This window comes from Siphateles boraxobius, unplaced genomic scaffold, assembly GCF_051911475.1.
Source record: "Siphateles boraxobius isolate OS27281-9 unplaced genomic scaffold, OSU_SipBor_1 16, whole genome shotgun sequence".
Taxonomy (NCBI): domain Eukaryota; kingdom Metazoa; phylum Chordata; class Actinopteri; order Cypriniformes; family Leuciscidae; genus Siphateles; species Siphateles boraxobius.
Genome location: NW_027508766.1, coordinates 20,745,492 through 20,765,444, shown reverse-complemented (window position 1 = coordinate 20,765,444; position 19,953 = coordinate 20,745,492). Strand labels below are relative to the sequence as shown.

General features: G+C 37.5%; 1 protein-coding gene across 1 annotated transcript in view; it reads right to left on the bottom strand.

The window, feature by feature from the left end:
- Positions 1–19,953, bottom strand: part of taf6 (TAF6 RNA polymerase II, TATA box binding protein (TBP)-associated factor) — a 74,437-nt gene that overhangs the window by 49,814 nt on the left and 4,670 nt on the right. Inside the window, exons 3-4 of the mRNA XM_077231933.1 lie at positions 2,610–2,696; positions 2,312–2,465 (exon numbers count right to left, since the gene is read on the bottom strand). Coding sequence (XP_077088048.1) covers positions 2,312–2,465; positions 2,610–2,696 — 241 coding nt within the window. The remainder of the gene's footprint in view (positions 1–2,311; positions 2,466–2,609; positions 2,697–19,953) is intronic.

Here is a 19,953-nt window from a genome sequence, read left to right as displayed (position 1 = left end):
CCAGTCCTTGTTTCAGATTCTCATCCACAGACGACTGATTTTGGGCATTTTTACTGCGTGATCAATACAAACAGCACGGCATAACGGTTCATCATAGTCTCCAAATTATGACCAGATTTTGATATTAAGTCTGCTGTTTAAAACAAATAAAGAACCAATGTAGGAAGATGGTTATTACGCGACAACAGCGGGAAACTTTGTATATTTGTGCACCTTTAAGTGGGCCGGTACGCGCCGGTACTCAGTACCACCACTTCCAAATATAGCTCTTGAGCGTACCTCCACCTCTCCGTGCGCCCAGAACGTGCTTTTAGCGTACCGGTACGCTCATTTGTACATCTGTTTTAATCCTTTGGCTGCGCTGTCGCTTTTCAGAGCGCTCTTCACAATGCACGCTTCCTAATTCGTCCCACGAGAGCAGAGACTACATTACCCATACACCTTTGAGTTTTACAAGTGAAAAGAGCATGCGTCGCTTTTGCCGCTGTCAGTAGCTACGTTTACATGGACATAATCTGAATGAAATCAATACGATTGATGAACAAGGTGTTTACATGAATGATAAAAAAAGTAATCGGGTTGATGTGCGCGTTTATATGTCACAAGTTTCAAATCGGATCTGATTTTTTGACATGCACAAACTGCACGAATATACAGTTTCCCGCTGTTCGCGCATAAATATTCTCCTCTATAGGTTCTTTATTTGTTTTAAACAGCAGACGTAATATTAATTCGTCTCTGGTCATAATTTAGAGCATATTAACCATTTTGCCGTGCTGATCACGAAGTAAATATGCCCCTCCCCGCGGCCAAAACCAGGCGTCTGTGGATGAGAATCCACAACAAGGACTGGTGGGACGTTGTCCTGCTTCACTTCACATACGCGCGAGTAAAATTAGAATTTTAGAATGACGGGAAGCTTATTAATATGACACTTTATTCAACAGGAAAAACAGCTCGTTCCGCGCGTTATACTCATTATGTTTATTTAACGTCATTGCACATGTGCAGTCCTTTCAGTTTCGGTTTTCAATCAGGTGTTTACATGTTCTCTCGATCGGATTACATAAGGGATAAACCACCCCTTCAATACAATCGAAATGTCATTCGGATCGAGCTCAATCGGGTCGATTAAGGTGTTTACATGAGGGTTTTTTAGTCCGATCGAGCAGTCAATCCGATTATAAGTGTCCATGTGTCAATCATGGTGTCAACTCAACGTGGTCCGGAGAGGGTGTGTGAAACGGGTAAAGAAATGAATGAACCATAGCAAGACTCATGTTTATGTTCTACTGTTCTATGGTTATTATGTTATTATGTTTTATAATTTATTTTATGTAGCCTACATTTTGTTCAAAATGTTTTCAATACCCTTTTGCACATTTTATGTATGTTCAGTAGCTCTTTCTAGCTCAAGCAAATCCACAATTAAATTATTTTTTATAAGGTCGTCTGTTGACTGTAAATATATATATATACATATATATATATATATATATATATATATGTATATATATATATATATATATATATATATATATATATATATATATATATATATATATATATATATATATATAAAACCCCTTCAATATAGTTGTTGTTACCTCAGGGGAGGAGGGGAGTCAGCAAAAAAAATAATTAATAATAGAGTACCGGCACCTCTTTTGGGCCACTTAAAGCACTGCAAAAAACCTATGCCCAATTTGAATCTTTTGACTTATAAACGTGAACCCGATCATGCATCATATCATGATGTTAAGCATTCATGTAAACTACAATACATTCAGATTAATCAATCACAATGAATTCAGACCGATTGAAACAGAAGTTGTGCAAGTAAACATATCCAGTCCCTGTGGAGTTGCCAGTTATGGCGGTATTTCCAGCTCTTAACGCCGCATGTGCTCTTGGATGATTAGATACATGAGGGGCTAATGTAGAAAAAAATAACTTAATGTCATTCTGGGATGAATCTATTCTGGAAATCCTGCTTTTTTTGTCATTAAGGGAAATCATCTTGTCTCAGTTACAAATTTGACTGGTAAATCATTAAAAAAAATTATTTATTGCATTGCATATTGAATGTTCAGGGGTGACATATTAATAAACAGACATGGTATTTATGACTGGATGTAACTTTTTATACTTTCCTGTAAAAATGGCTCTCCTACTGACTTTGTCCTATCAGTGCGGCTCTCATGAAAAAAATAGTGAAGACCACTGCTATATAGGTTAAGTAAGCAACTCACTAGGTTTGGTATAGAGTTTGCATCTAAATAGTTTCATATGAGGAATGCTTGTTAATTACCTTTGAGTGAAACATCAAGAGGAACTCGAGGGAGGGGTGTGTTGATGATGTCACTAAGATCCACTTCCTTTTCCTCATAAAAGTGCAATTCTCTGCCACCTCCACTTGCAAAGCGAAATGGGATGAACTCTTGAGACTGGAATCCATACAGCGGCTAAAGGAGACAAGTACAATTAAAGAAAAACTTGCTTTACATAGGAGAAATAATTTGTAAAGGGTACTGAATGTTGTGGTTCACCAAGCATGAGTTAGACAGAGAAAACAAATGAGACTAACTTTTTCATTTCAGATTTCTTACCTCCACGTTTTTTAGTTTAAGAGCATGGTCAATGTCACCAGTCATAAGTTTGCGTCTCTTCCCATGGTGCATAAACTTTAGTGCATCCTGTGGGAGATATCACATCAACACTTAAACAACACCTTCCGCTTCTCTGTGTAGTCTCTCAAATGGAAATGAATGTACATTGCTGCAAACAATTACACTATCACCTGATTATTATAACCAGCTATCATATGATTATTTGATCTAAAAGGAAAATAAATTTTAAATTCAATCTGCATATTTCAAATAAGGGTGATTGAAACAAATATAGTATTTTCCACAAAATTTTTGAGACAATGGTCGGTGAGCCTCGAACCCTCTAGGAGGAGGTCCACGGGGTCCATTTTACAATTAAATAATAATAATAATAATCATAATTATATATATATATATATATATATATATATATATATAGAGAGAGAGAGAGAGAGAGAGAGAGAGAATAGAAAAAAATACTATGGAAGTCAATGGGGTCCATTAAATGTTTGAAAGTAGTTCATACAGGTTTGGAACAACTCAAGGGTGAGTAAATGATGACATTTTTTTCATTTTTGGGTGAACTATCCCTTTAATGTATAATATAATTTTTGTTCAAACAGACGATGAAAATATGGAATAAAGGAATCCAGAGAGCTCTAAAATAATTTTAGAGGCTAAAGGCGGCACCCTCTAAATCAGTGGGGATGTGCGAGACTAGCCGTCTAGTCGATTTGGAAATACTAGTTGTTTACAATTCTTTTTTTTTTGCACATTAAATGTTTAGGTTAACATTATTAAATGTTAAATGCTGTATTTATTTATTTTTACAAACTGTCAAACTAGAAATGTAGAAACTTGCCACTTGTTGTCAGTTCAGAAGGAAAGTTAGGTTGTTTGGCTGCCATTCTCACTCTGTCTGCACAGCGTACATGACCGTGCTGATGATGGATGATGTCTGCGTGAACACGCTTACTGACAGGGAACACATGGTATTGAATGGACCGAAGGAAATAATTGAACGAACATTTTTTGGTCCTACGCCTTGCACAGATGATATATATTTATAAAAATACATTTAGACCTCTTAACATAGTGATTGCTATCAGGAGGAGACTTTCAACCAGCAAAACTAAAAATTTATGTATAGAATCACCTATTGCACCTTTAAATAGTGTATAGTTGTTAGTACAGGTCAGGATTTTCTCAACACCTTAACACCCTATAGCTACCGCGAAAAGCTCGCTCTGTCTGGATGCGCTTAAATCCACAGTAAGGACGCTTTACTGTCATATAGCCTACCACATATGCACACTTCAATAAGTCCAAAGAAGGCAGGTTAATGTGTTTACATTAGACATGTGCCGGTGTCCGGTAATGCGATAAATCACGGTAATGAATATGCACGATATTGTTATCGCGGGCACTTCAAAATACCGTGAAGAATAATAGATCCGAATTTAGATTTTTAGAACGCGCATTAGCTTATTTTCCATCAACTGCTTAAAAAAAACACTGCGTATATGCTGCGCAAAACACGTGTGCACTCTGATGTAAACAATCCCCACATCATGTATAAGAACTGTATGCATGCGGCGCAGTGCGCACTCTAGTCTAATCCTCAGATGTAGAAGGAGCATGGCGGAAGGAGGAATGCTGCCGACGATTTATCCCCCTTCTAAAAGTCAGGGCTGCCATGACTCATGCAATCGACACTTTTCACACGCTCTCACGCCACACATTCATTTTTTCATGCAGAGAATAATCGCGGAGCAAAGAGGACACTGTCAGACTAGACAGAGCAGGTTACTTTTGATATGAAAAAAGTTCTCCGCTCTCAGGTTCTGTCCATTTTATTACAAAATTCTGACAATAAATACCGTTTTGGCACTTGTAAATGTGACATGACAGATCGCTGTAGCGCCATTATTTCAAGTTAACCGATCATCTGTTACTTTTTATTTAATGATACAGTACAACTTACCGAAAGGTATATATGCCTCATACATAATATCGATCAATCAGTGTTTTTCAACCACGGAAAGAGGTCAATAAAACTGCAAAAGAACAATATTGTCATAGAATGTTACATTTACCTCAGGAAAGCCATTTAATGACCAGCACGTTAGTTGACTAGAAAAAAATTGCTATGGAGAGGAGTATTTTGCTAAATATGTGCACTATATTACATATTTATTATATTTTTACTTGTGTCATTACATAATTGTTATTATAATGAAAACCACATTATATTTAATTTATTTTTAACCTATAATAATACCAGCTGATAGAGCTCTATGTATGTTTACAGCATTATGTGAGATATATTTTTTCTTGAGAAAAATTAACATGTAGGCCAGGGGTGCCCAACCCTGCTCCTGCCGATCGACTGTCCTGCACAGTTTATCTCCAACCCTAATTAAACACACCTGCCTTTAATTTTCAAGTGATCCTGAAGACCTTAATTGGTTGCTTCAGATCCTGAATACCTTAATTGGTTGCTTCAGGTGTGTTTGATTAGGGTTGGAGATGAACTGTGCAGGACATTCTATCGGCAGGAGCTGGGCACCCCTGATGTAGGCTATCTACTGTAGCCTACCTAATATTTATCCATTTATGAGTCAATATTGAATCAAGATTGAAATCAAATCAAGAATTGAACTGAAATCGTGAAAATTGTGTTAAGCAATAATACAAACAGTAGCCTACCAGTCATTGTACCATGTAAAGATTGTAACATGTTGTCACTAAACTTAATAAAATTCTGTTTAATTACCAAATGTTTTGACAATCGCAATTACACCAATTGTGAAGCAAGTTGTTGTTTTTTTACATCCCCCCAATCCATTCGTTTCTCTTGTGCAATTAAAATATCGTGATGATACCATATACCATGATAAAAGCTCAATCAATTAATCGCAGCATGAAAATTTGATACCGGCACATGCCTAGTTTACATGCCAGGAGAAATCAGTGTACGGGGCAAAAAAAGAGCTAAGTCGATCGGTTTATGCTTAAGCTTATGACTTGACTCTGATAAAGGAAACAAGTTAGCGCGTTTTCATGACCGCGTACATTGTCGGCTTATTAAGCATAATTGCGTTGAGAACATGCATGTAAACACCCTGAAAGTGAAACCAAAAACTTACCGAGCTTTGGCATCTGTCGCTGCATTAGCAGCACATTCTTTTAAAGACGATGAGATGTATCTCTCAACAAAAGCTGGTAACGGTATTTCTCTTGTGGACCATATATTAATGACAAATTTGAAGAATCCATATTTCTTGTTAAACAAGTTGTTTTTTTAACTCTGTGTTTGAAGTTGCTTTTGATTTTCACAGATGCCAGATTTGTGCTGTGTTCGGACCTAAAGACTGTTATAAGGCCTATATAATTTTAGTGATATTATTATTAGGGGCCAAGCACCGAAGGTGCAGAGGCACCTATTGTATCTGTTCCGGTTCTTCTTCTTCTTATTATTATTATTATTATTATTAGGGGCCAAGCACCAAAGGTGTGGAGGCACCTATTGTAATCATTGGCGTTCTTATTATTATTATTATTCCGCTCTTGGAGTCTATGACAGCCCATAGAACCGATTGCGGGAAAGTTGTTTTGGTTTGACATTCTGATAGAGGACAGTCCCAACATTAAATACACCAATTTTGGTGTTTCTTAGTCATTCCCTCTAGCGCCACCACCTGTCCAAAATTTCACTTTTATTTTGCTAATAACTTCTGAACCGTAAGGCCAATCAACAAAATTCTTTTTTCCTCAGATTCCTGATCTCATGAAGATTCGATTGCACTCCATGAGATCATTTTCCGTCATAAAAATATGGCCGCAATCTTGCATTTTCTCAAAAAGCTACTTTTTCGAACTCGTCCTAGACGGTTTGTCCGATTTGCACGAAAATTGAACCAGATCATCTTCAGGCAGCGCTGACAAAAAGTTATTAAAATCAAATTGATTCGTCAAATCGTTTTTGATAAACGCTCGAACAAATTTTACGTAGCGCTTGCAAAAACAGTCGTAATGCTGTATCTTCGCAACGCTTTAGCGTATTAAGACCAAACTTGGTCCATGGTTTGTGTAGCGTTGCGATTTAGCGCGAAAAAAACATTTGGCTATATCTTCGAAACCGCTTGTCCGATCGAGACGAAACCACCGTCAGAAGTTTGGAACCATAGCTTGTTAACTAACATCAATGCCCAAATGCGAAAATATTGATAGTAAGGGGTAGTAAAATTCAAACAAAGTCACGTGTCAGTCATTTTTTATGTGTTTTTTCATATAAATGTCTATAACTCTGAAAGTTATAGATGTCATGTCGATAGATGAAACTGTTTTCGTATAGCGCAGCAGCAAAATGACTATTAAGTCTTTATCTCTGCAATGCCTTGACATTTTGACACCAAACTTTGTATTTGTCATTATCACCTCACTCTGACCACATCATATCGATTTCATAACTGCGCCAACTATTTGTCGAAAGTGATAAACCATTAAATCATCTTAAAAGTTATTGTATTTATGATTTTTTAGCCATTTATCCAAAGTTCTCTTAAAATGTCTTTAATTGCTTCTTGTTGCAGTTGGTCTGCCATTCCCATCCATGATGGCATCTGTTGCCGCTTGTTGCGCTTGGCCCCGGTAATGGCTGCTTGCAGCTATATTTATTATTATTCCCTTTCTTCCGCTCTTGGAGTCTATGGCAGCCCATAGAACCGATTGCGGGAAAGTTGTTTTGGTTTGACATTCTGATAGAGGACAGTCCCAACATTAAATACACCAATGTTGGTGTTTCTAAGTCATTCCCTCTAGCGCCACCACCTGTCCAAAGTTTCACTTTTATTTTGCTAATAACTTCTGAACCGTAAGGCCAATCAACAAAATTCTTTTTTCCTCTGATTCCTGAGCTCATGACGATACGATTGCACCACATGAGGTAATTTTCCGTCATAAAAATATGGCCGCCATCTTGAATTTTCTCAAAAAACTACTTTTTCGAACTCGTCCTAGACGGTTTGTCCGATTTGCACGAAAATTTAACCAGATCATCTTCAGGCAGTGCTGACAAAAAGTTATTAAAATCAAATTGATTCATCAAATCGTTTTTGATAAACGCTTGAACAAATTTTACGTAGCACTTGCAAAAACAGTTGTAAGGCTGTATCTTCGCAACGCTTTAGCGTATTAAGACCAAACTTGGTCCATGTCATCACAAGCATGACCTGAGGGTACACGCTGCGTTTCGGCGCAGCGCCACCTACTGGTCAAGAGATACAGAAAATGGCTATTTTTGCTTATAACTTCTGAACGGTTTGTCCAAAAATCATAAAAGTGGTCTTGTTAGATTCAGGGCGTCACGACGAGTCGAGCGATATCCAATTTTCCCAGATCAGCCATTTTGGCTGTCGGCCATTTTGAATTATGTGCTAAAATGCTGTATTTTCTGAACGCATGAACGAATTGTTACGAAACTCGGTATGGGTCATCAGTACGATGCCCTGAAGGAGCCCGAGAAATTTCGAAACAGCGCCACCTAGTGGTAAATTTTATTTTTCAAATGCTTATAAGTCTGGGTGTGGTTGACTTATTTTCACTGGAGTCATCTCGTTAGGTTCCTGAATCCTTGCCGAGTCCACAGATACCAAACATGCTAGGTTTTGCCTTACGGTTTGTGTAGTGTTGTGATTTAGCGCTTAAAAAACATTTGCCGATATCTTCGAAACCGTTAGTCCGATCGAGACGAAACCACCGTCAGAAGTTTGCAATCATAGCTTGTTAACCTCATGCAAATTCCCAAATGCCAAAATATTGATAGTAAGAGGTAGTAAAATTCAATCAAAGTCACATGTCAGTCATTTTTGACGTTTTTTTCATATAAATGTCTTTAACTCCGAAGCGAATTGAGATATTTTCACCAAATTTGGCACACACATGTATGGGCTCATTCCGAGGACACAGGAATTTTTTTTTGAGATTTTGCCTCTTGGTGGCGCTATAATAGAACAAAACATGAAATTCCCATTGACTTCAATACAGTTTTGTGATGTAAAATGCTATAATTAACAAATGCATTGCTGTAACATTATAAAACTCAGAATTTGCCACCAGCACCATCCCCTGAAGGTACTCAAAAAAATTCGAGACAGCACCACCTGTTGGTCAAAAGTTATGGAAAATTATATTTCCAAAAATGCTAATAAGTTTTGAAAAAAATATGCCTATTGTAATGACACTGGTCTTAATAGATTCCTTGGGTCATGCCGAGAACATAGATACCAAGTTTGACGTATTTGGACGAACTTTCTTTATTTACTTTCAAAACCTTCTTTTTCGAACTTCTCCTCGACCATTCTTCCGATTTTCACCAAAATCGAATCATATCTTCTCCAGACCATGGCCGTCTAAAAGTTATGGATTTCGTGACGATAGACGAAACCGTTTTCGTATACCGCAGGAGCAAAGTTGAGGCATGCTGCCAAAATTTTAAGTCTTTAAAATTTTGGTCTTTAAGTCTTTATCTCTGCAATGCCTTCACATTTTGACACCAAACTTTGTATGTGTCATTGTCACCTCACTCTGACCAAATCACATCGATTTCATAACTGCGCCACCTATTTGTCGAAAGTGATAAACCATTAAATCATCTTAAAAGTTACTGTATATATGATTTTTCAGCCATTTTGCCAAATTCTCTTAAAATGTCTTTAATTGCTCCTTGCTGCAGTTGGTCTGCCACTCCCACCCATGATGGCATCTGTTGCCGCTTCTTGCACTTGGCCCCGGTAATGGCTGCTTGCAGCTATATTTATTAATTTGTAATTGTGTTGTTTTTAGTGTTATCAGTGTCATTAAATGTTTTGTTAAAGTACTATGGAAACAAACTGCTGACGAACAACAAGACTCTGCAATTATATATTTTCTATAAGTATAACCACTTAAGAAATGTATAAACATGAATTTGATCTTTCCTAGGTCATGGTAGCCGGTATTATGGCTTTATAGTCGTGTGAGTGAACATTAAATGTGTGTAATTCTGCATATGAATGTAACTTTATGTTTCTTATACTCTTTCCGGCCATTCTTGGTACCTGTTTGACCGTCTTGTTTTGACTAAACCAGTCATACATAGGATATTACAGTAAAATGTATTGTTCTGTGTGTACAATCTTTCTGGCTAGAAATGACAAAATTTTATAGCATCATCAATTATCCTGACAAGACAAAGAAGAACTTTTCCCGCTCGAGATGCTCTAAGATGATTGGTTCACATACGCGAAGCAGGCGTGAACCCCTCCTCTCTATAAGAAACTGACACAGGAGTTTCTAAAAAAAGAAGAGAGCACTTTCCCTGTGAGAGGTGTCCGGTCCCATGGCTCCTTAGGGAGCATTACACCGCGTTTCTTTTCTTTTCCTTTCTTTACTAAGTTTTATTTTCATTCTTCGCCTCTCCCTCCCGAGGGAGATGAACTCTGAACTATTTCCTTGGTAACTTCACGTTCGGTGAACCTTTAAAACTTCCCGCGAGTCTGCTCGCCCCGGAAGACACGAGAGAACAAGCCTATAGCGCCGAAGGACAAACACGCATACGACTCTGCGTTCTTCAGCTCACACAAAGAGAACCATACGCATTCGCAAGTATAGGTTATTGATTTGATTTGATTGATGTGATTTCTTGTTGCCTCTCTAAGGGTTATTGTCTGTGATTTTTGCCATGCTGCGATCACCCCGGTGATCTCTCTCATCCTGACCGTTAGTTTCACTTTCTCATCCTCTATCTCTCTCTCGCTCTCTCTCTCTCTCTATATATATATATGTATATATATTCACTCTCTCTCTCTCACTCAATCTCTCTCTCTCTCACTCCCGTTGTTATTCGTTTGTCTCGTTAGTTTTACTGTTTATTGTACATACATGTATCCCGGGTTTAAATGTAGAATTCTGTATTCGTAGTTTCATTTTATTAAAACCATTATATTCTTGATTGCTAATTGTCTAAAGTTCTCATTTTTACAAAGTCAATGAAGTGTTCGACCATTTTGCTACAAAGCTTTACAATTCGTTACTATTTCAGTAACCTAAATTTTATAATAACAAGAAGGTGATTTTTCATGGCCAGAAAATAGCTTTTTTTGGAATTATAAGAAAGAGATACTTTTTGTTGAAAATTGATAAGTTAATCTTACGGCCGTTTGCTGGACAAACAGATTGTTCGATAACTAAATTAATTCCATTTAAGGTTATCTCATATAATCGATCTGTAATAAGACTATTGATATATTAATGACGAACCATAACCCATTATGGTGATCATTCATATATACAATCGATCTATTTTCAGCTTCGATAATTTAACTGTAATATGCAATATATTAATCATTCATGATTAATTATTAAATTCCCTATATATCATTTGAGCTAATTTAATGTAAGACTCATTGTCGCTACAATGGGAAAACGTGCCAATTATCATCTTGGTAATACCGCCATCTGCAATTTCTCTGGCTTTCGTGGATACACGATACAATCGTCTATCGACACAAACCTGGTCCTGCGTTGTTTATTGATTCAGTTATGTCTGGCTAGTGTTGCTTAAACGAATGTTTATAGGGGTCATATGATAATAATAATAATAATAATAATAATAATTCATTACATTTATATAGCGCTTTTCTCGACACTCAAAGCTCTTGACATTGAAGGGGGAATCTCCTCAACTAACACCTCGCTTGTCAAAAGTGCTTGTTACTAACACCCCGCAGTGACAGATCTCAGTCACTGCGGGTCTCAGGTGCACGGCCACCCCGCTCAGCCCCGCCCTTGGTTCGTCCCGTCTATCTCCGCTGGGCTCTACCCACTTTTCCAGCATTTTTCAAATATTGCCAGTGGGTGGAGTCAGGCTCTGACCAGGGGTTAAGTTACCCTTTAAGCTTTATTTACAACACTGTTCAATATCAGTACAACCAAAATATTCGACTGTGTGCTGCGCATTTTTCGGAGGACTGTTTCCAGAACCTGCGAAAGTACAAGGCCGGCTGTGCACAAAGGCTGATTCTAAAAAGTGGGACAATTCCTTCTTTGCAAGTACATTCTGGTAGCCTGGTAATACCAGACTCTGCTACTTCACTTTGCTTCGTACACAGAGTCTGGGATAGCATAATAGAGAAGTGTTTTCTCTCTCGCTAGGGGGCGCGTACTGAAGTTTAAAATCATTGGTTACCCGTAAGCCAATCAGATAAGTTTGTTTATGACGCATGTTATGCGCCGACACAGCCGCATCGAACCACAGACATCATGCATCGAACTCAAATCTATGATCGAACTTCCACTGTAAACACTTGATGATGCGAGCGAAATACCCGAGTGAACATGGCTGTAAACGACTTTTTTGATCTGTGAGTGATGTAATAGAATGACTGCTGCGCTTGACAGGGCACAAACGAGCAGAGAGAGAGAGAGCCCCGGCCGCGCGCGCGCACTCCCACGTCTAAATAAATAAAAGCCCGGGCTATTATTTGAAGTTTTACGGTATTTAAGACCTGGAAAAGAAAAGAGACACTGACCTGTCAAAAGGCTCCCCAGTCTCTCGCTGACGATCGGTAATAGTTGATAAATTAAACTTTTCCCAAAGGGAGTAGGGCCACAACATCACCTCCATTCAAAATGTTTAATACACACTCTTCGTGTTCGGGCTTCAGTTTGCTAATGCCGGGAATATTCTCCACAACAGAGCGAATTGCATCCGCGTCTCCATATCAGCGGTCGTTTTCGATTTCCCTGACCTAATCTTAAACACGGCGCTTACCGACTACGTCACGGCTTTCAGCCCGCCCTCTGTTCGTTGATTGGCCAGGCTGTTTTCAGGCCGGTGGAAAACAGAAAGATAGGCTGCTATCTCAGACTGACTACAGGAGCGAAATGAAATTAGCGGAAGTAGGAAGTCTGACGTAGTCAGGCTAACATTCTGGTGCTTCTGACTCACAGACACAGCCTGTAAGTATGTTTTTACGTATTTTAAGATTTTTTTACTGATTATTAAAACACGAGTTTTGAGCAGTATAGAGTACTGCTTGTTTGTCATTTCTACAATCACACATGCAGACATGGTTTTATGCTTGCATAGTGTTCTCCTCTCCCCCCCAACCCCCCCAAAATGGAATTTTCTTTACATAGCGGAATGTCACGGAATTTGTCAACTTCTTGATGAATTAATAAAAAAAGCAGGTCAGTAAATTAAATCGAATTTCAAACCGCAAAAAGACTATTTAAATATGAATCCTGTGTGTCTCTAAATGAATGGTGCAGACGCATGATTTCATCTACCACACACACACACTGGAGCACGTGTGACGCTTGCGCTGTTTTCAGCCTCAGGCGCATCATTATATGAGGACATGATTGCATAAACATCATCTCCAGAGCCGCTTAGTCACTTCATGAGCTTTTTAAAGCTTCAACTGAGAAAAGTTATCGTCATATCATAAACACACAGAAACTCAAAGATCTCCACGGCAACCCGTCAAAATAAAAGTTCGTTTTTTCATTGGGCCCTAAACATGTAATTTTTTTTAAACTGTAAATAAATTGAATAAGTTTGTTGATTTAAATTAATTAGAAATGCTTTTTGATTACTAAAATTTAATTTAACCATTAAAATAGAGTCTTTAAGTTTTACAGAATGCTGCTGGGTGCTCCCTGCACATATTTTTTAGTTATATTATTTTTAATGTTATTATTAATAAGAGTTCTCAGATTTAAAGATATGTTTAAAATAATTTAAAGAAAGTATTTGTCAAAACTCTTTGTTTTTCTTAATTTTGACATTAACTTACATTTTTACACCAGACATAGGCTATATATCGGTTTTAAAATATCGGTTATCGGTCTACTTGATCTGTAATAATCGGTATCGGCCCTGAAAATCACATATCGGTCGACCCCTAAAGCACATCGTATGTCTTAGGCCTATTTAGCGGCATTCAGTCTGGGATTTGACTGTTCATAGATTAAGTAGTCTATTTCAAATGGATCGCAGATACAGCCTGTCTCCGAGGGGCGGGGTTAGACTAGTTGGTTGCAAAATTTCTGTTTAGACGGTAATGAAATTAGTCGTTGCGCACATCCCTATAAATCAGTGGTTCCCAAACTGGTGGGCATGACTCCTGGGGGGGCCTGTATGAAGGTATTTTTGGTGCAAAACAACTGAAACGCCTACAGTGAAATTTGTAGTTGTAGAGAATAGCCACAAATGTGTATCAGTAAATTTGAAGTCACAGAGCGAAATGTTTTAAGACTTGTAAACTTGTAGACTTTTTTTTCTCTCCCACAAACGCAACACAACAGTTACACCACCTCAAATTCTTCATTGCAGGTGCACAAACCTATTCTACAAATCACAAATTAATAAACTCGTGCGCTCACATTTTTGCAACAGTAGCCGCAGTAAATATGGTGCAAAACGCATTTAAACACCCGCATCAAAAAATGTGAAGTCACAGAGAATTTTTCCTCATCCGCAAATCAGTATGTGAATTCATCCAATGAGAGTTGCACATTTGTAGAATATTTTCTCACAAATATCTCGCATATTTTTCTAGCACAAACACAAGTACATCACTACAGCTGCTTGAATCTGCAGCAACGAATCTCGAAACAAACAAATCTTTTTCGCTTTCAAGTGACAAGTTTTGCGCGCTCTCCCTTTTGCACCATATATCTTGTTAAATGTGGAGCAAACGTGACCCGTCCATCTGTAGAGGCAGTGGGCGGAGCCAACATGAATATCCATGAGTTTCCCGGGCATGAACTGCTCATTTTAGTTCACTCAGAGGTTCACTCGTTTCTCAGCAGGTTTAATGGGTTATTTCAAAAAGGGAAATATAGTTTCTGCGTGAACTTAAAATAAAAGTTAAAAGTTTTTGCATTCGTTAATGACTGAATGATTGCAGGCATTCACTTTGTGTAGGCCTATATAAAGTACAGCACACTTCAACTCGTTCATTTCGTTGTGCTTTTCCTTTGTACATTGCAATGCTTTAAAACTGTCTTTTGTTGTCATTTGTTGAATGTCACTGCAATAAAAAATATTAACATTTTTTTAAAAACAAAATATAAATTTACAAAAAATATCACAGGTTCCACTTTTACTGTAAAACCAGAAATTCCATAACACCTGAATGATTACAGCAACACTTATTTCCAACAGAAGAGCAGATATAGAATATTCCTAAATACATTAACCATAACCATTTAATTTATTTATTGCTAAGCTCTTCTGATACCTTACCTTATGAAGCTTTAAAACTGTGTCGTCTCTGAAAAATAATTCCATAACCATATCAGTGTCCTAATAAACATTTTGCACCCTACACTGATGTTTCTCTTTGTTATGTTATAAGGATGATACACAATGATGATCATTGATACAAATGCATGATCTATTTTGTTGCACAACAAACACTCATTCAACAACATGTCTTAAAATTCATAAAGTTCTATAAACATGTGTGTTCTTGATTGGGCTTCAATTAGAGGCACTTCTGACTTGAACTCTTGAAAAATTAAACCTTTAAACTTTGTTGGATCGATGTTAAAACATGACATTCTCATCACTTAAGATTTGCATGACAAAAGTTTGGAATCACTATGATTTAAAAAAAATGTATACTTAGCAGGCAAGGTCAAGGATGCCTTAAATTGATCACAAATGACAGCAAAGATACTTATAATGTTACAAAAAAATAATAATTTTAAATAAATTTTGTTCTTTTGTACTTGCTATTCATAAACAATCCTGGAAATATATGCTCCATAATGATTTCCACACTTCATTAAGCAGCACAACCATTTTCAACTGTGATCATAATCAGAAATGTTTCTTGAGCAGCAAATCAGTATTAGAATGATTTCTGAAGGCTCGTGTGACACTGAAATCTAGAGTAATGAGCTTTGCCATCACAATACATTTTTTTAAAACATTAAAATAGAAAACTTTCACATATTTATATTTCACAATCTTACTGTTTTTCAGATAAATGTAGTCTTGGTACCCTTCCTAGAACCTTACTAATACCAAACTATTGAACAGTAGTTTATATATTATATCAAAGCCAGCACAAGCACAACTTGCAACCAAAACATAAAAAAAAATAGTGTTATATTATTTTGCCAGTATGTATATTTGTAAATATAATTCTTTTAGAACATCAAATTGGTTGCTTATTATATTCCGTAAAAGAATGTTAAGTGTTTTTTTTTTCTCATTTACAGTAACCTAGTTGTACCAAATGTAATTTATCCAATTTTGTCCATACAATTTTGTTTAATCCAAATTGTACTTAAGTATTAAAGCAACACATTCATGCTTCTGTGTGGTCTTAAATTATTTGGCTTATTTAAATGAACAAGAATTTAAGAACAATCACACCAGGATATATTTGTAAAAAAAAAGGGTTAGCCCACAGATACATTAATAAGGGTTTATTTAATTTATTGCAATCAACAAATGATAACAATTAGTAAAAGACACAGTTTTAAAGCTTCGCAAGGTGCAATTTATACTTTATAATTTATACTGTACTTTATAGGCCTAAACGAAGTGAATGCCTGCAATCATTCAGTCATTGACGAATGCACAAAACGTGCAAATTAATAAAAACATAATGAACTTTACGAAACGATACACAATTGTAGTTTAAGTTCGCACTGAAACTATATTTACCTTTTTTGAAATAACCCATTAAACCTGCTGAGAAACGAGGAGTGAAACTCTGAGTGAACTAAAATGAGCAGTAGGGGTGTGCCATATCATACCGTCCACGATAATACCGGTATACATTTTTACATGATAAAAAAAGTGTCATATTGCGATATCAATGATATAGCGACGCAATGACGTATGGCGCATTTACGTTCCCTAGCACGCACAACAACAACACCTGTCTGAGCGCGAGAGCCTGTCAGCCTCCGATGACGATTTAGCAATTTCACAAACAGCTTGAGTGTTCAGCGGGGCTGCCGACGCGCGTCTTCTCTCGCGCGCGTTTAGGAGTCGGGACATGACTGAATGGTCTCTTGCACAATCGGGCCATCAGTGCATCGTAACTAAAGTTTATCATTTTCAAGTCTTCTTAATTCTTATCAGTTTAAACATTCAAGCGGTTTTAAACTATCCAGTAAGCTACTCGCGCACTCTCTGAGAGAGTTGCACTGCGTGCATACATAGAGTGCAGCTCGCGAGAAACTAAAGTAATTTTTCGCGGATTATATCGCTTTAATGGGGGGAAAAACACAAAATTGTGTCAACCTCCCGGTCTTGGTAAGTATACTCATAAACACAGTCGGTTATGTATAAAACGCATGTGACAGTGTGACAGACAGTATAATGAAAACAGCAATGGATCCGTGCACTAGCTGTAAAAGTGACAGCAGCCATAGGCTATGCAAGTCTGTCATTAATGTTGTCGTCAAAACAACAAAAGATAGCTTTAATTGTAATGACTGAGAATTATTAGCCTATGTATTTAATTTAATCAAGAAACAGAACTAATAGACTGTGTTATTTTACATTTGATTACTTTATTATGTTTCTGTAGTATTTCTGAATACTGGTGTTAGACCTACACACATTTAACATTTAATTCAAAGATTGAAATCAAGCTTCCTTGTGTTGTGTAAACTCTTAACAACAAAATTACCACATTGTAAAAACGCAATGAGTGAGCAAACATTTAGGTGAGATAAACATAAGAAAATTTTCAACAACAACAAAAAAAATGTTTATATCGTCATAAATATCATCATCGCAAATATTCTTGAAATATCGTGATAGAATTTTGAGGCTATATCGCCCACCCCTAATGAGCAGTTCCACGCGCATGCCCGGGAAACTCATGAATATTCATGTAGGCTCGGCCCACTGCCTCTACAGATGCACAAGTCACTTTTGCTCAACATTTAACGAGATATATGGTGCAAAAGGGAGAGTGCGCGAAACTTGTCACTTGAAAGCGAAAAACAGTGTTTGAGATTCGTCGCAGCAGATTCAAGCAGCTGTAGTGATGTACTTGTGTTTGTGCTAGAAAAATATACAAGATATTTGTGAGAAAATATTCTACAAGTGTGCAACTCTCATTGGATGAATTCACATACTGATTTGCGGATGAGCAAAATTTCTCAGTGACTTCACATTTTTTGATGCGGGTGTTTAAATTAGTGGTCGACCGATATGGGTTTTTTGATGGCCGATGCCGATATCTTAGAGAGCAGGGTGGCCGATGGCTGATATAAAGCTGATATTTATATCTATATATCTATATATATATATATATATATTGCGTGAATGACAGGTGGTTGGGCAGATATTGTGTTTTGTGGTAGGTGGTATGCCATACGGAACCGTTGCCACTGAAACTGCATATTAACGCACCAGTGGGGCTCGACAGCCTTAGTCAAACGGGTTGGCGCGTGTCCTTGGGTTGCGGAGAGATTGTGAGATTGTGGTTAGGTCTCAGCAGCAAGAGGGAAGTAGAGGTCAGTAGGCTGGGCTGAGTTGAGTGGGGGACGGAGGGGGGTGACTCTGGGACGCCAGAGTCACTGTCGAGCCCTCTTGAGGTGTCGTGGGCTAGTCGACGAAACACTGAGGACGGAAGGTGCCCACTTGAAGACCCTAGAGATGTTCCCTACTCCGCTCAATCCAGAGGGTTGTTATGGGGGGACCGCACTGTGGTTGCAGCCGTTGTGTGTGTTGACGCGCAATACACTGCAGCTATTAACACTAGACAGAAGGAGATACACGTCACCAGATGGAAAGAAGCGTAAATGGATGGAGAAGCATAGGTTACTGTAAAGCTACGTCTTAGTCGGTGATTATCTTGGCGAAAGCAGAGTACAAATCAGCATGAAGTTTTAACACCTACTCTCGTGTAATGGAAATCATATATATACACACACACACACATATATATATATATATATATATATATATATATATATCAATAAATCAATATTTAATAAATTAGATAAATGTAATAAATATTTAAAAATATTTAAAATAAACATGCTTAGGCCCTATACTAGATGGCAACTTCTTGAATCTGCAATCCTATTACAGTATTTTTCACAAAAGAGTAATTGTTTAAAAATATATGAATATGTGAATAAAAAGGAAGAAAACACTGTAACAGGGCACTCAGTAATCTGGTAATTTCATACACACTGATAATCATATATTTTTTTACTTTGACTTTTGACAAGGTAACGCTAATTTTACATACAGCACACAGTGAAAATGACATGAATATGACACAGTGGGCAACTGGATATAGCACAGCATATTTTAAAATGAAGGATTTAAAGTTTTTCGATCACGTCTCCTGTGAAGTTGATCTTCTGTTCGGAACTTCGCATTTACTCACTTCGCACGGACCGTCACTCGCAGGAACACGTTTATGCAGGCTGCAAATGCACACTTCACAAGATATCACAGCTGCATTCGATTAAATCTGCAAGGTTTGTGTAATTAAATGTTTATTAGATTTTCAGAGATTTGTTTAAATTATGTAGATGAGCATTTGCTGAATGTTGACGCTAAATGAGAAAGTATTTTAGCCTGATTGTTTGCCTTTTCGGTTACAAATAATATAAAAGCAAACGCATTACTTTTTCGCATAGCATTTACTTTCTTTGATTACCAGTTCTGTAGCCACCGGTTCTGTCTAACAATGTATTAGATATGACTGACAGAGAGACGGAGAGTGAGCGCTGTGTGATCAGATCCATCCGCTGCCGTTCTCTTCTCAGGTGCTGGTGTGGCGATATATCGGTCGACCACTAGTTTAAATGCGTTTTGCACCATATTTACTGGAGCAACTGTAGCAAAAATGTGAGCGCACAAGTGTATTAATTTGTGATTTGTAAAATAGGATTTTTACACCTGCAATGAAGAATTTGAGAAGGTGTAACTGTTGTGTTGTGTTCGTGGGAGAGAAAAAAAAGTCTACAGGTTTGCAAGTCTTAAAACATTTCTCTCTGTGACTTCAAATTTACTGATACACATGTGTGGCTATTCTCTACAATTACACATTTCACTGTCACAGGCGTTCACAGTTGTTTTGCACCAAAAATCCCTTCATAGGCCTGGAGTTACATAAAGGGGGGCGTGGCTAGGCTAAAGAATAGCGTACAGTAAGCAGATTGTTATGCAAAAGAAACCTCTTCAGGCGATACAAGACGCCACTGTGAAAGTATCCCACTTATTATTGGCTACTTGCTACATAAGTAAATAACTGAACACAAAATATTAATTTTACATTTTATTACCTCTAGATGACTCGCA